A 15,138-nucleotide genomic window follows, 5' to 3' on the forward strand; every position below is an offset into this window, starting at 1 on the left:
TCTAACTGGGACACCGGGAAAGGTGGAGGAGACTGGAATATAGTTGCATTCTGGAGTTTATCCAAGGGTTTTTGGGTGGGGATTTCATCCGAAGAGTATCAGAATGGCTCTCCCTCGGGGTCTGGCAGCCTAGGGCGTGGCTTCTGGCACAGCCCCCAAGCAGTTGTCATTGGGATCAATTTCAGGACTCTCTAGAACCAAGCCTTCGGAGTTTCACATTTCTGGGGGCTCCTCTCCCCGCCCCCAGGTAATTTCCCTCGGTTGCGGGCGCTGCCCTGCCGCCTGGGTCGCTTAAGTCTCCCCGCTTCGCGATACCCTCTCTGGCTTTCAGCATCAGTTTCCCTAAGGGGGCAGAAGGGGGATGAATTTGGGGGCTTCTCCACCCTTATTTTTGAGCCGGGGAAGGTGGACGCCGGAAGGAGGCCCTGTGAGTTTCATGCTCAGCAGTCGGCTCCCGAGGCCTCCGACCCGGGGCACTTCTCCAGGGAGAGCCCCTCTCCCCGGAGCCGCCGGCGGCTGCGGTCCAGCCTCGCCGCGCGGAGGCACCCAGGGCTCCCCGCCCCCGACCCGGCGCTCCCGCGCTCCCCCTAGCGGCCGCCGCGCGGCCTCGCTCCGTCCCAGGCTCGTCGGCGGCGCAGCTCACGTGACCGCGCTCCGGGCCTGCGGCCGCTGTCGGTTCCCCCAGTCACCGAGCGAGAGGGAAGAAACAAGATGGCGGCTGAAGGCGATCCGGAGTGGGGCCCCAGCAATTCGGATTGAGCCTTCTCCCTCCACCCGCTTCCGCCGGCCGGGCCCCTCCCGCCCGGCCCCGCCGGCCTCCCCACCCAGCCCCGGCGCTCCCCACCGCCACCCCTTCGCCCGCCCCTCCCCCCTCCGCTTTCCCTTCTCCCCCCGCCTCGGCTCCGACATGAGGGGCCGGCGGGGCAGGCCGCCCAAGCAGCCCGCGGCTCCCGCTGCGGAGCGCTGCGCCCCGGCCCCGCCGCCGCCGCCGCCGCCGCCGCCCACGTCCGGACCCATCGGGGGGCTCCGCTCGCGGCACCGCGGCAGCAGCCGGGGCAGGTGGGCCGCCGCCCAGGCTGAGGTGGCGCCCAAGACGCGGCTGAGCTCGCCCAGGGGGGGCAGCAGTAGCCGGAGGAAGCCGCCGCCGCCGCCGCCGCCGCCGCCGCCGCCGGCCCCCCCCAGCACCAGCGCCCCGGGCCGGGGGGGGCGAGGAGGCGGGGGCGGCAGGACGGGGGGCGGGGGCGGCGGCGGCCACCTGGCCCGGACCACCCCGGCCCGGAGGGCCGTCAACAAAGTGGTGTACGATGACCACGAGAGCGAAGAGGAGGAGGAGGAGGAGGAGGACATGGTCTCCGAGGAGGAGGAGGAGGAGGAGGACGGCGACGCCGAGGAGACCCAGGATTCCGAGGAGGACGAGGAAGATGAGATGGAGGAGGACGACGATGACTCCGATTATCCGGAGGAGATGGAAGACGACGACGACGACGCCAGTTACTGCACGGAAAGCAGCTTCAGGAGCCATAGCACCTATAGCAGCACTCCAGGTACCCACCCAGCCCAGTTGCTGCAGACTCCTTCCCCACCTCCTCCCCCATCGCCCCTTGCTCACTCTCTCTCTGTCTCCCCCCACCCCACCTCCCCCCCAAACAGAGGGGAAATGCGACGGCACAGCAAGTGGCAAAAAACTAGATTTACAAGAGGAAAGAGGCGCATTGTTCAAAATGGAGATTGCATTGTTGCAGTTCGCAGGCCACACACTCGCTCTCTCTCTTTCTCTCCCCCCAACCCCCTCTTTTTTCCTCTTAAAAATTTGTGCCAGTGCAGTGTCTCCACCGGGCAGGATTGAAACTTTGGCACACACATATCCATTGCATTCATTTTTCTCTCCTTGTTTTGGTTTGGTTTTTTGGAATGAAAGAAGCCTCTTGTTTTGCAAACCTCTTTGCATTTCTAATGTGGTTTCTTTTAGATTTTTATTCTATATCTGTTCCTTAAAAGGGAATCGAGGATTTAGACAGATTGTGGCATACGAACACACACAAAACATGCTTCTCTTCACACGCCTGGCTGTGTGGTTTTAAAACTGTGTTAAGGAAATGGATCAGTTGGGTTAGTAGGGGAGCTTTACCTGGTCCTGTGTGTTTGTTTTTATTCTTGAGTGCTAATGGGCTCGTGCAACAGTTGCTGGTAAATGGCTGATTAAAAAGCAAAGCAGAAAACCAAAGCCAAAACAGATTGGGTATTTCATCTGATTGAAAATCATTTTGGTAAAATGCAAAATAAGAGACGGCAAGAACATGCGTCTTAACTAATTTGATCCCTTTGCTTTGCCTGAGAAATATAGTTTCGTGTCACCTGTTGCAGGGGGCGGATAGTTTGATCAAGCAGTTGTAATTACCGGAGATGAACTTTTGGACCAACTTCCAAGTCACACAGCAGAAGTATAGGGAGATTTATTGTAAAATGACTTTTTTCTTTTCATTCTGTTTCTGAGATGGTAGTCCTCCCTGGATCTGTAATGAATTTCTCCATGGTGACTCCTCGCCTGTTTTCTCAGAAAGTTTCTCTAGGCAGGTGCTGAGATGTTTTTTGTTTATTTAAAACACACACACACAGTTGCTGCTTTGTATTAAATATGTAGTTGTGGCTTACTAAATTGTGAAAAAAACTTAACTTGTAGCAATAACTTAAAAGATTTTTTCCTTTATATTTTTGTTAATCTGGATTAACGAAATTAGAATCTAGATTTAAGAGCATTTACAAAGTAAAGTTTATGAGGAAATACAATCTTTGAAAAGTGACTAAGATGTGTCACTTTGGTTTTAAAAGAGACTAGGATAGTAGAAGTGGTTAGATTTAAATGTGCCCATTTTTAAATAAATGCTTAAATACTCATTGGAGGAGTATGAGTATTAAACCAGATATGAACCCATTTAGATTGCCCTGACAGCAAATGAAAAAGGTAATTTCTTTTGCCTGACAGTAGGAATATCTTCCTGTCTTTGGGAAGGGGGTGGGGGTGGGGGGAAGCTGACAGGAGAATTAAGGGAATGAATCAAGTGTCAAGTGTATGTCTTATTTGTGGAAGGGACTACACACCACTTTTCATTTTTTGTCAAATTAATTTTAGTACATCTTTTATAGTAATAGTTTTTACCTTAAAAAAATCATGTGTGGTCCTTTCTACCAAGAGCTCAGAATTGAAAGACCCATGGAAGGTAAATTACACTATCAGAGAAAGTTTTTTCAAATTAGACAGAGCTAAGGCGTTTTGGCAGGGTGGTTCAGCTAACTTTAACTCCTCTTCAGAGGTCTAGCAAGTAATATTTAGGACTGAGAGCTTTGTATATGCTGAGTTGAACTGCAATTTGTTGGTTAGGTTTCCTTTTTTAAAAAGATACTTATATCTTTATGGACTTCCATGACATTTTGTTTTTCCTAATGACACTTGTAGTGTACCTTGTGTGTGCTGGCCCTATCTGTGTGAGACTAAAGACTGTATATCCTTATATGAATTTTATACTCCCTGCACCTCTAGGACAGTGACTCGTACACAGCAGGTGCTCATCAGAGGCTGATTGGACAAATAATTGTTAGTAGGTGAGAGCTTGTAATAGATGAAGTTTTGATAATTCTTCAATGGGTGCCGTAATTCCTGAGTATTTTGGATTTTGGAAACTAAAAATTGGTCTAGTGAGATTTTGATAGACAGTTTGACCAGTGAATGCCTTTAGCACCAGGGTTAGTGTGGTGGTGGTGTTTTTGTTTTTTTTTTTTTTTTCCTTCCCAGAGTTAGTGTGTTTTGAGCTGCTGTTTCATATTGCTTGCTAGGCATTTTCTTTATTGCGTGCTGGTGGTAACTTGTTAGCTGTTTTACTTTTTGAAACATTATTTCTCAAGTTTATGGTAAAAGAGATGATACATTTTGTGCTGTAAACTTTTAGAATATGGCCACTTGCCTGGAATAACAATACGTGCCAGTGAGTTGTTTAGGCTAAGCACGAGTTTCATTATTTTTATTGTCTGTGCTCCTAGACAGTGAAGGCTGGGAAGAAGGCTGTCAGGGAAACGTGTATGTGTGCATGCTTTGGAAGGAAAAATATTCTAGGACTGATTTAAGATATCCCAGGAGCTCATGGTGGATTTGAATCCGGCTCTATTGTCAGGGCTAAAAGAGAAGTGTACTTTGTTGCTAATTTAGAATAAGTTGATTAAATTTTGTGAACTAGAATGCTGGCTTAAGTACTAGCATATTAACTATCTAGTATAAGAAATAACTCATTCATTTATTCATATGTTGAGTACTTTGTAGGTAATATACCTGTTTATACTGAGACATTCGTTGATGTTACCAGCTTAATTTTTAAAATCATAGATTTTAAAAAGTTTATTCACTAGAGGTGAAATGTTTTCCTTTTATGGATAAAAAATGTAAATGGGTGTGTAAGGTACTTACATGACAAATCTGACTATAGGGATGATAAGGTTTTCTGGGAGGGAAGAGATAATTAGGTCTAAAATTAGGTATATTTTTTTTAAGTAAGGTATTGGGAATTGAACCCAGAACCTCATGCATGCTAAGCACACACTCTACCATTGAGCTATACCCTCCCTGCTAGATGATAACTTGTTAATACAGAAATTGGAATCATCTAGTTTTGCTTAAATTCAAGGCATTTGACTGAATAAGGCTTTTGTTTTTATTGTGAAAATTTAGAGTTATTTCAGCCTGTAGCTTTTATGACCTACTTGGCCAGTACGTTGAGAAGGGTTATATAGAAAATCTGTTTTGAATAAGCGTTGGTGAAGTTCTGACAGCACCCTGAAGTCAAGCATTTGCTAATTCGAAAAAGTTAAATCAGACTTGAAACAGAATAGTTCTTGCATTTAACCTGCATAAGATGTCTGAGACTACCTAGCTGGTATTTTGAAATTTGGAACCTCTGCTGACTTCAGAAAGCAAAAGCCCTGGTTTTGTCCTGGGAGAGCTAGTGATTCGTGTCCTCTAAGGATGATGACAGTTGTGGTGGGTGGCATAAGATGCTGTGAATGAACTGCAGATTTATCTGAAGCACAGTTTGTTACTGGTTTGGCAATATTTATTCCCACTTGTGTCAACCAAATACCTTTTCAGTATACTTCTAATTCTTGATTGGTACAAGTGAGGTGCAAAGTGCAGTGGAGATTTTAAGGAGGGCAGAGTTGGTGTGGGCATATGCTTCCTGGATGGCCACACAGATAGTAAGGATTTACAGAGGGAGGGAGGGAGCAGCGTGAACCAAGGCACTGATTTTAAAGTGCGGGCAGCCTTAGGTAACTGGTTTAGCGAGAGCCTGAGAATGTGAATAGGAAGTGAAGTGTAAAGCTCCGCTGTTGGGCGGTACCTAGAGAACCAGGCATTTGTACTCCCTCCCTCATCTGTAGGGTAAGAATTGGGCTAATCAGTGATCCTCAGTGATTTTTCACTCCTGAGGCACCTAAGAGATATGCTGTATTCCCATAAGCACCATGCAGGAGCATGAAACAAAACCAAATCAAATCACGGAGATACTGTTAAATCACCGATGCAGTCAACTCTTTCCCCCTAGATTGAGAGAATTCCTGGAGGAATTGATTTCTGAAGGTTCCCCTCCTCTCCAAGTCTATTTCAGATCTGCTTCATTTGGGAGATTATTGGAAATCCATTGGGAGATCTGGAAACAAGTGGGATATGATTTCGGTGGGATGTTGTCAGGAAGTTTAGCATTGCTTCTCTTCTGCAGGATGGATTGGAAGAGGACAGATAGCTGGTGGGGATCCGGGTCAGTTTTGTAGCCCTGGATGGGAAGATCAGTTCAGGGGGTATTTCGGAGTTCTCCAGGCCTCGACAGCATCAAAAGTGTAAACAGAGAGGAATTCATCAAATATGCCTCTGTAAGAATGGTGGTGCTTTCAGTAGCAATAGGAATTCAAGATTGTAAGAGATTAAATTAATGAGATCTGTTTTCAGGTATCAGTACCTGAGGTTAAACATGAGAATTAAAAGAAAACAAGGGTCGTAAAGAGTTATTAAAAGGTTGGACAGCATGCTCTGCGAGTAGTAGAGAGGTGTGCCGAGATGTGCAGTAAAAACGGTCTTGTGAACAGTCATACTCACCTACTCTTCTGGTATATGTTTGGAATGGAGCTGTGTGTTGACGTGTGTGCACAGCAGGATTGGGGATATTAAGGCCAGAAACTCTGGTCTCTTCTGTTAGGTCCGCCTTTTTTTACTTTTGAAAATTCCTTGTCCAACCTGTGACTGCAGATCCTTGGAGGGTGAGAGGGTGGTGGTAGTGGTGGCAGACCGGTAATCTGGGTGGCATAGACAAGAGCAAATCCTAGCTGATGCCCTCTTTGCATCAGGTAGATCCCTCCCTCCCTGCTCCTCAGGCTTCCTCGAATCCCACTTCTCTGGGGCTCTCTTCCCAGAGTCCTTCCCAGAGTGCTTACCTTGGTCTCTCTCTTCAGTGCCTGCTTATAGCAGTTGTGGCCGCATCTTCATAATTTGGCCCCGTTTAGCACTGACCCTCATTATTCTGATTTTTTTCATGCTTTCAGTTCTTTAAAATGATAAGGTTCAGGAGGCAGAACATTTCGCTTTGAAAGATTGAAAGTAAAATCATACAGATAGAATTAAAATGCATATAGCTAAATGTAATGTTTTTTTTAATATTTCTCATTTTAAAATTTATTTTATTGAATTATAGTTGATTTACAATGTTGTGTTAGTTTCCAGTGTACAGCAAAGTGATTCAGTAGATATATATAATATATATACACAAATTATACTTTTTCATATTCTTTTCCATTGTGGTTTATTACAGGATATTGAATATAGTTCCTTGTGCTATACGGTAGGACCTTGTTTATTTTATATATAGTAGTTTGTATCTGCTAATCCCAAACTCCTAATCTATCCCTCCGCTACGCCCTTTCCCCTTTGGTAACCATAAGTTTGTTTTCTATGTCTGTGAGTCTGTTTCTGGTTTGTAAATAAATTCATTTGTGTCATTTTTTAAGATTCTGCCTGTAAGTGATATGTTCTTTTTCTTTCTCTTTCTGGCTTACTTCACTTAGAATGGTGATCTCCAGGTCCATCCATATAGCTGCAAATGGCATTATTTCATTCTTTTTTATGGCTGAGTAGTATTCCATTGTATAAATATACCATATCTTCTTTATCCAGTCATCTGTGGATGGACATTTAGGTTGTTCTGTGTCTTGGCTATTGTAACTAGTGCTGCTGTGAACATTGAGGTGCATGCAGCTTTTTTTTTTTTTTAATTTTGTGGGGAGGGGGGTAATTAGGTCTATTTATTTATTTACTTTTGGAGATTTATAGATGGAAGGATCTGGAACCAGACCTCTTGGGTTTGAGTCTGGACTCTGCGATGATGGGCATTTGGCTCAGCTCTTTGGACCTCACTCCTCTGTGAGGTGGGACTCTCACAGTACTGAGTCAAGGTGCTGTGAGGGCTGAAGGGTTAACACAAGTGCAGTGCCTGGAGCAGGGCCTGCACGTGGTAAAGAGTCAGTGAGTAGTAGCTATTATTGTCTGTTGATTTGTTTCTGACCTGAAGATGGAGGTTCTGTGAAGATATAGGGACCTTAATTCCTATGTGGTGAGGTAGTGTTTTATTCTATTGAAAGATGTCAGTTGACTTACAAGGTATAAAAATATTTTGAGGGCCACATTTAAGTAAAAATCTACATTAAAATAGAGCTTTATTTTCCCCTCTTGAAAAGAATTATTAAATGTTTAACTTACCCATTTAAAAAAGTTAGTTTACCTAATGGCTGACTTATTCTAGAACTATAATGAAAAAATACACTTACTTCAGTTTTTTACACTGTTCAGTTAAAGTAGAAAGAGTGCTCTTGATGTTTCTAGCTCACTGGTAGTTCCTTTTCTCTGTGCCATCTTCCTCTGCCTGCTCCTTAAACACCAGTGCTCCAGGTTTTCGAACCAGCCCCTGGGCTCACTGCCCCTCTTCCCCTGAGATCTCATCTCATCTATTCTCAGGTTGTTTTTTAAAAATTGCAACGAAAAATTTAAAAATAGTGCAGATTTACTCTTTTGGGAAAATACACATAATATAAGATGAAAATGATAATCATCTGTAATCCCACTGACCAGAGATAATTACTGGGCATATTTCTATATATATTCTTTTTTTTTTGAGTAAAGATAGATTTATTTAGAGAGATACATACCTCATAGAGTTCAGGCTACATATTCCATTTTATTCCATTTACTGTAACTTCTTATCTACATATTTTTAAAAAGATACAATAACTAGGATGATGTTAAGCAAACTGATTGTTTTTCCTTAATATACAGCAAGACGTTCCCACATCATTGTATCCTTATCAAAGCAGTACATGAACATAGGTAAAATACATTGAAATTGTATGAAAGGCTCATGGTGAACAAAAGCAGTTCCCTGCTGCACCTCTTCCCACCCTGACCTCTCCAGAGGCAGTGACTTTCTGTCCTTCTAGCTTTTTTTTTCTCCCTCCCCCTGGGATTTACCACAGTATTTTTTAAAGAATATGCTTTTATTTGATTTACCAATTTTAGACATTTCTCCCTTGACTTTGTTACGGTGAAGATTTAGCCCTGTTACTACTATCCTTACTTTCTCTTTATCCTCTTCTTAAGGTTGTAACATGATATTTGGATAAATCATGAGGGATTGAGTACACTATTGTAACTATGTAAATATTCACAATTGAGTCAAATCATGTGCTAATATTATTACTGTAACTATTTTTCTGGAGTTACTGCCTTATATTTTTTACTAGCTTAGTGTTCTGTGTACCTAGCCTAGTGCACTCTCAAGTCTAAAATATCTTACCACTTACTGTTTTCCAAATTCTGCAATGTAATAATTCCATTTTTTTTCCCTTGCTGATCTCCCTCTGCAGCCCTCGGAATTTCTGCTCTCACCTGAGCTGGTTGCTCTCAAGGTCTGTTGAACGTCGGTCACGCTGAAACTGCTTTTCGCTGCTTTCCGTGTTGATTCTGTTTCTTGGGTTCTACAGCTTTCTTGGTTTGTTTCCTTTTTCAGCACAATCTCTGGCTGCCTTCTAAGAATGGGTACATGAGAAATAACCTTTGTTCTTTTATCATATATCTGAAAATGCCCTTTTCAGTCCTAACACTTGGCAGATAGTTCAGCTGGGTATAGGATCCTAAATAAGAGAATCAGTTTCACTTGAGAGGTTTGCTCTGTTGTGTTCCAGCATCTGGTGTTGCTGTTGAGAAGTGAAGAGCCATTCTGATTACTTCCTTCATGTCTGATTTGTTTTTTGCCCCCTTTCTAAAGATTTTAGGCTCTTTTCATGGTCTCCGGTATTCTGAAGTTCTGCAGTGATATCATAGACCTTGATATGGCTCTTTTTCATTCAGTGTGTCTGGGTCTTGGTGGGCCCTTTTAATTTGGAGACTCATATTGTTTAGTTCTGAGAAAATGTCTTCTCTGATTTGCTAATTTTCCCCCAACTTTGCTCAGTTCTTTTTTTGAATTCCTGCTTAGTTAGATATTAGATCTTGTAGACTAAGCCTATGAAATTTCTTATCTTTTTAAATTCTTTTTAATCTGTTTGTCCTTTTGGTCTGCTTTCTGGTAGATTTCTTTCTCTTTCTCTTCCAGGCTTTCTATTAAATCAGTTTTTGTTTCAGCTATCAGATAGTTAATTTCCAAAAACTGTTTTCACTGTTCCTTTTTCATAGCGTGCTGTTTGTTGATATAGTATCTTCTTGTATTTCTCCTTATTGATAATTTAAAAAAACATATTGAAGTACAACTTAGATAAACAGTAAAATTCACCCTTTTTAGTGTATAATTTGACTCTAAGTTTTGGCCGATGCATACAGTCTTGTAACCACCACCACCTCAAAGCATAGACTAGTTCCATCACCTCCCCGAATTCCCTTATACTCCTGTCCTCAGCCCTTCTCCCTCCTCCTCCACCCAGGCCACCACTGGTCTCTTTTCTTTCCCTATAGTTTGCTTTTTCCTGAACATCATATAACTGGAATTATACCATATGTAATCTTCTGAGTCTGGCTGCTTTTACCCAACGAAACGCATTTGAGACTCAGTCAGGATACTGCTTGTGTCAATAGCTGATTCCTTTTAATTGCCGGGGAGGTAGTTCATTATATGAATGTACCACAGCTGGTTTATCCATTCACCAGTTTGAACATTTGAGTTGTTTCTAGGTTTTGGAGATTATCAATAAAACTGCTATAAACATTCACCTCCAGGTTTTTTTTGTAAACATAAGTTTTCATTTCTCTTGGGTAAATACCTAGGAGTGGAATCACTGTGTTGTATGCTAAGTGTATTTTAACTTTCTAAGAAACTGCCAGACTGTTTTCTAGTTAAACATTTTGTGTTCTCACCAGCAGTGGGTGATGGTTCCAGCCATTGTAGTAGGTGTATAGTGGTATGTTTCATTACAGTTTTAATTTGCATTGCCCTAATGATGAATGTTGCTAAACATCTTTTCATGTGCTTGTTTGCTATCTGTAAAGAAAATCATTGGTGAAATGTTGAAATATTTTGCCCAGTTTTTAATTGGGTGGTTTTCTTGCTATTTGTTTTTGAAAGTTCTGCTAACATAGTAATTATTTATGATACATAATTTTCCAAAGCCCTCTTCTCTATTCCTTTTTTCAAAGTATTCTCTTCTTGGATGCAACATCCACTCATCTCTCTAAGGACATTTTTTATCATCATCATCATCATCATCATCATCATTGTTTTTGCAGTTTTCTTCAGTGTCTTGTGTTTCTTCAGATCCCACTCTTCTGTTTTAGTTTTCTCTTTGATTTCAGATGCCCGTGATTCTTAGCCGTTCCTATGGGGAATGAAGCACTGGATAGCACTTTGTGGGTTTCACTGTGAAGTAATTGGGCAGTGGAACCCCAGATCAGTTTTTGTGTATTTTTGTTTTCTCTTGCGCTCTTTTAGTTTTTTCCCCTGTGAGTCTGTTTGTTTGGTTTCTTAAGGGAAGATTGCTTGGGGCTGGGAGTAGGGGTCTCAGGGCATCCACTATGCTGGGAAACTGGGTGAGGGAAGGTGACTAGGGCCTGCCCCTCTGCGTAGACACACTCTACTAAATTTCCCTGTTAGAAACCCTGAGCCAGCCTCCCCCCCCCCCCCAATTGTGGTATAATTGACATACAACATTATCTTAGTTGCAGGGGTACAACATCCTGATGGTGCTTGATACATTGGCAAGTGATCACTGCAGTGATCTGTCTATATACATAGTTACAAAGATGTGTTTTTTGTTTGTTTTTCTTTTTGTTTGCTTTTTGTTGTTGTTGTTTTGTTTTTTAATAGACTTTATTCTTTTAGAGCAGCTTCAGATTCACAACAGAATTGAGCAGAAAATAGAGTTCACATATAGCCCTTCCCACCCACACATGTATACTCCCCTACCCTCAACATCTCTCATCAGTGTGGCATATTTGGTACAATCGATGAACCAACATGGGCACATTATTATCAACTGAAGTCCATAGTTTACATTAGGGTTCACTCTTAATGTTGTACATTCTATGAATTTTGACAAATGCATAATGACATCTAGCCACCCGTATAGTATCATACAGAGTAATTTCATTGCCCTAAAAATCCCTTGTGCTCCATCTGTTCCTTCCTCCCTGCCTCCCAAAGATGTGTTTTTTTTCTTGTGATGACAGCTTTTGAGATCTACTCTCTTAGTAACTTTCAGATATACAATGTAGCAGTCTTAATTATAGTTCCCCTGCTGTAGGTTACAGCCGCATGACTTACGGCACTTTGTATCTTTTGACCCTCTTCCCCTATTTTGCCCCCACACCCTATCCCTTGCCTCTGGCAAGCACCAGTCTGTTCTCTGTATCTCTGAGCTGCTATTGTTTTTATGAGTGAGATCGTATGGTATTTGTCTTTTTCTGTGTGACTTATTTCGTGTAGTGTAATGCCCTTAGGTCCATCATGTTGTCTTAAATGGCAGGATCTCCTTTTTTATGACTAAATGATATTCCACATTGTGTGTGTGTGTGTGTGTGTGTGTGTGTGTGTACGTGTGTACACACCACATTTTCTTTATCTAGTCATCCACCAGTGGACACTAAGGTTGTTTCATGTCTTGAATTGTAAATAATGCTGCAGTGAACATAGGGGTGTAGATATCTTTTCGAGATAGTAATTTCTTTTCCTTTGGGTATATACCCAGATGTGGAATTGCTGGATTGTATGATAATTATATTTTTAATTTTTTGAGGATCTTTCCTACTGTTTTCCATAGGGGCTGCACCAGTTTGCATTCTCACCAGCAGTGCACAAGGGTTTCCTTTTCTCCACATCCTTGCCAACACATGCTATTTCTTGTCTTTTTGAGAATAGCCATTCTAGCAGGTGTGAGGTGATATCTCATTGTGGCTCTTTTCTCTTTGTTCTAGTCTATTTTTACTTCTTGTATTTCTTTGCTGTCAATTTACCAAGTGTTGAGAGGGAAAGGATATTAACTCATGTTACGTATTCGCCATATATAAACTGAAGTCTCATGTAGTATTTCTTTACAATGTGATTAGAACAGTTAAAAAATAACTTATCTAATACTTATTCAGTATGCAATGTACTGTGTTAAAAGCTTCAAAGAGAAGCAGTGGTGGATAAGAAGTGGTCTCTACTCTCAGGTCTTTATTCTTTTGAAGAGGGAATGATAATACAGTGCATAAATGTAAGATAACGGGGCAGACTCTACAGTATGCTGTAAGGAAAACAGAGAACTAAATTGGGGAGAGAGGCCTTAGCCGATTTGGGAGATCAGAAATGGTGTCAAGAACAAGGCTGAACTTGAGATATGCCTTGAAAGTTGGGTTGAATTTCTCCAAGTGGAGGTGGAATGAGAAGAGAAAGCAGGTGAATGTAAGATGACAGGAGGGTGCTTGTTCAGGGACTACATACTTGTGGTCTGAGTGTGGAGGAGACAAGGCTGGGGACGTGGAGGTTACATTCTGGACCAATTTGAGTAAATGCCAATCTGAGGAATTTGTACTTAGTATGCAATGTAGAGTCATTGAATGTTTTAAAACCATAGTGTGTCATAATAAAGCTGAGCTTTTTTGAAAAATAATCTGGCTGATATGATGGCTTTTACATAAGATTCCATCGTAGGGCGTTACCAAATGATTAAGCTGTTGTGTACAATCGTTCCTTACTATCTGTGGGTGATTGGCTCCAGGACCCCTCCATGAATACCAAAATCTGTGGGTACTGAAGTCTCTTATATAAAATGGTGTGGCTCAGTTGGCCCTTGTGATCTCACACGGGCGCAGAACGCGTGGATGTGGAGGGCTGACTGTTTGCTGTGATTACCTGTGGTGGCTAAATCTTCAGATAAATCTTGCTTCACATTACTGATTTTTTTTAAGGCTTTTGCTACGTATTATTAATATATTAGAAATATTATATTATATATTAGGTAATATATAATTACATACATATTGTTATATATATAATATGGTATATTGTTGCATTAAAAGTGTAATAAATATATTTCCACGAGCAGTGTATGAAAGTGCCCATTTTGGTCAGCACTGATTATTTGTAAACCACCTTTGCATTCAGTGGGTTAAAAGCTCTCGTGTTTGAATTAGCATTTTTTTTTTTTTTTTGACTACTAATAAGATTTAATAGTTTCATGGCCCCTGATACCCAAATCTCCATCGTTACGGTTTCCTTCCTGTGTTTTAACTCGCAGATGGGTGAATACTTCTTGAACCCCTCCACTCAGATGTCCTGTAGGCCCATCCAATTCAGGTGTTCCAAGTAGAGTTGGTGCTTTAGAATTCCCAGCCTCCTGTGTCCTTGCTCAGTGAGTAATGGCACTGCCCACTGAGTCGCCCGAGTCAGAGTGAGGAAGCAGCGGACTCCTCCCTGTGCCTCAGCCTCCATGTCACCAGGCTTGTCACAGGCCCTGTTCACTTTACATCTTACGTAGCTTTTAGATTTCTGAATGCTCTCTTGTTCATCTGCGCATCAGGTCTTCCTTATGCTTTACTTAGCCTCGTGATGGAGCTGCCCTGTCTGCCCCACCTCCTTTGTCTGTTCATCTCCTCTCATGTCCGTCTTCTGCACACACTGCCCGGCTCTGAGACAGATCTGATGGTGTCATGCCCTTTCTTAAAACTCCTTTGTGGGAAAAATGATGTGTGCTTTACTGAATGTGGACAACCTCAACTTGGGTTTTGCTTCCCTCCACCTGCCTCATCTTCTGTTGCTTCACTGATTTGTTCATTTATTCAAAAGATACCTATTGAAAACCTGCTACGTGCTAGGCCCTCTCTGGAATGTAGCCACAAATAAAGTAGATATGGTCCCTGCTCTGATATAGCAGGGAAGAGAGCCAGTGAATCAGTGAGAGAACTACTTCCACAGGGAGCAAGTCATATCATTTCTTGTGCAGGGGGAGGGGTGTCAGAAAAGACTTCCCCAAAGAGGTGACACTTAAGCTCAAAATTAAAGTAGCCAGGTGTGAGAAGGGGAAAGAGGATTCTAGGTCTTAGGATCCCCATGTGCAGTGGGCTGGAGGGAAAACCAGGAAGGATTTTAAAGTCGGGAGTGATGTGATCAGATTCGTGGATTTAAGAAAAAGTCCCTCTGGCTATAGAATAGAGAATGAACTGGGGTGAGGGAAGAATTGATGAAGGGAATCAAGCTGAAGTTGACGAAGTGACACATCTTGTACTTTGGAGAGAAATATTCAAAAAACAATTTAGGACTTAGAATGACAGATTGGTTAGAGGGGGTGTGGTAGAGAAGGAGGTCAAGGTTGAATTGACTTCTAAAGCTCCTTTATTTCTCTTCTTATTTACAACTTATTTTTCTTTACTTTGAATTTGATTGTCAAGTATTACTGAATTCTTTGGGAAGGTCCCCCTCACACACCTGTGCTGATGAACGCCCAGTCACACATCCGTCACCTTCTCCTGCCTGCCTTCTCTGGTCCCTCTTTGCTTTTCCTTAGGTGGAACTGAGTTCCCTTACCTCTTCCCTACCCACCAGGGCCTTGTACATTTCGATGTTGTTTAGTTTCCAAATATTTGGGAAT

General features: G+C 42.3%; 1 protein-coding gene across 12 annotated transcripts in view; it reads left to right on the plus strand.

Moving 5' to 3' along the window:
• The first annotated feature begins 421 nt into the window (after positions 1-421).
• Positions 422-15,138, plus strand: part of BPTF (bromodomain PHD finger transcription factor) — a 129,143-nt gene continuing 114,426 nt past the window's right edge. For all 12 annotated transcript variants that reach the window (XM_032457050.1, XM_032457056.1, XM_032457061.1 and 9 more), the window contains exon 1: positions 422-1,544. In XM_032457050.1, coding sequence (XP_032312941.1) covers positions 437-1,544 — 1,108 coding nt within the window. In that variant the 5' untranslated portion in view covers positions 422-436. The remainder of the gene's footprint in view (positions 1,545-15,138) is intronic.

Source organism: Camelus ferus, chromosome 16 (genome assembly GCF_009834535.1).
Source record: "Camelus ferus isolate YT-003-E chromosome 16, BCGSAC_Cfer_1.0, whole genome shotgun sequence".
Taxonomy (NCBI): domain Eukaryota; kingdom Metazoa; phylum Chordata; class Mammalia; order Artiodactyla; family Camelidae; genus Camelus; species Camelus ferus.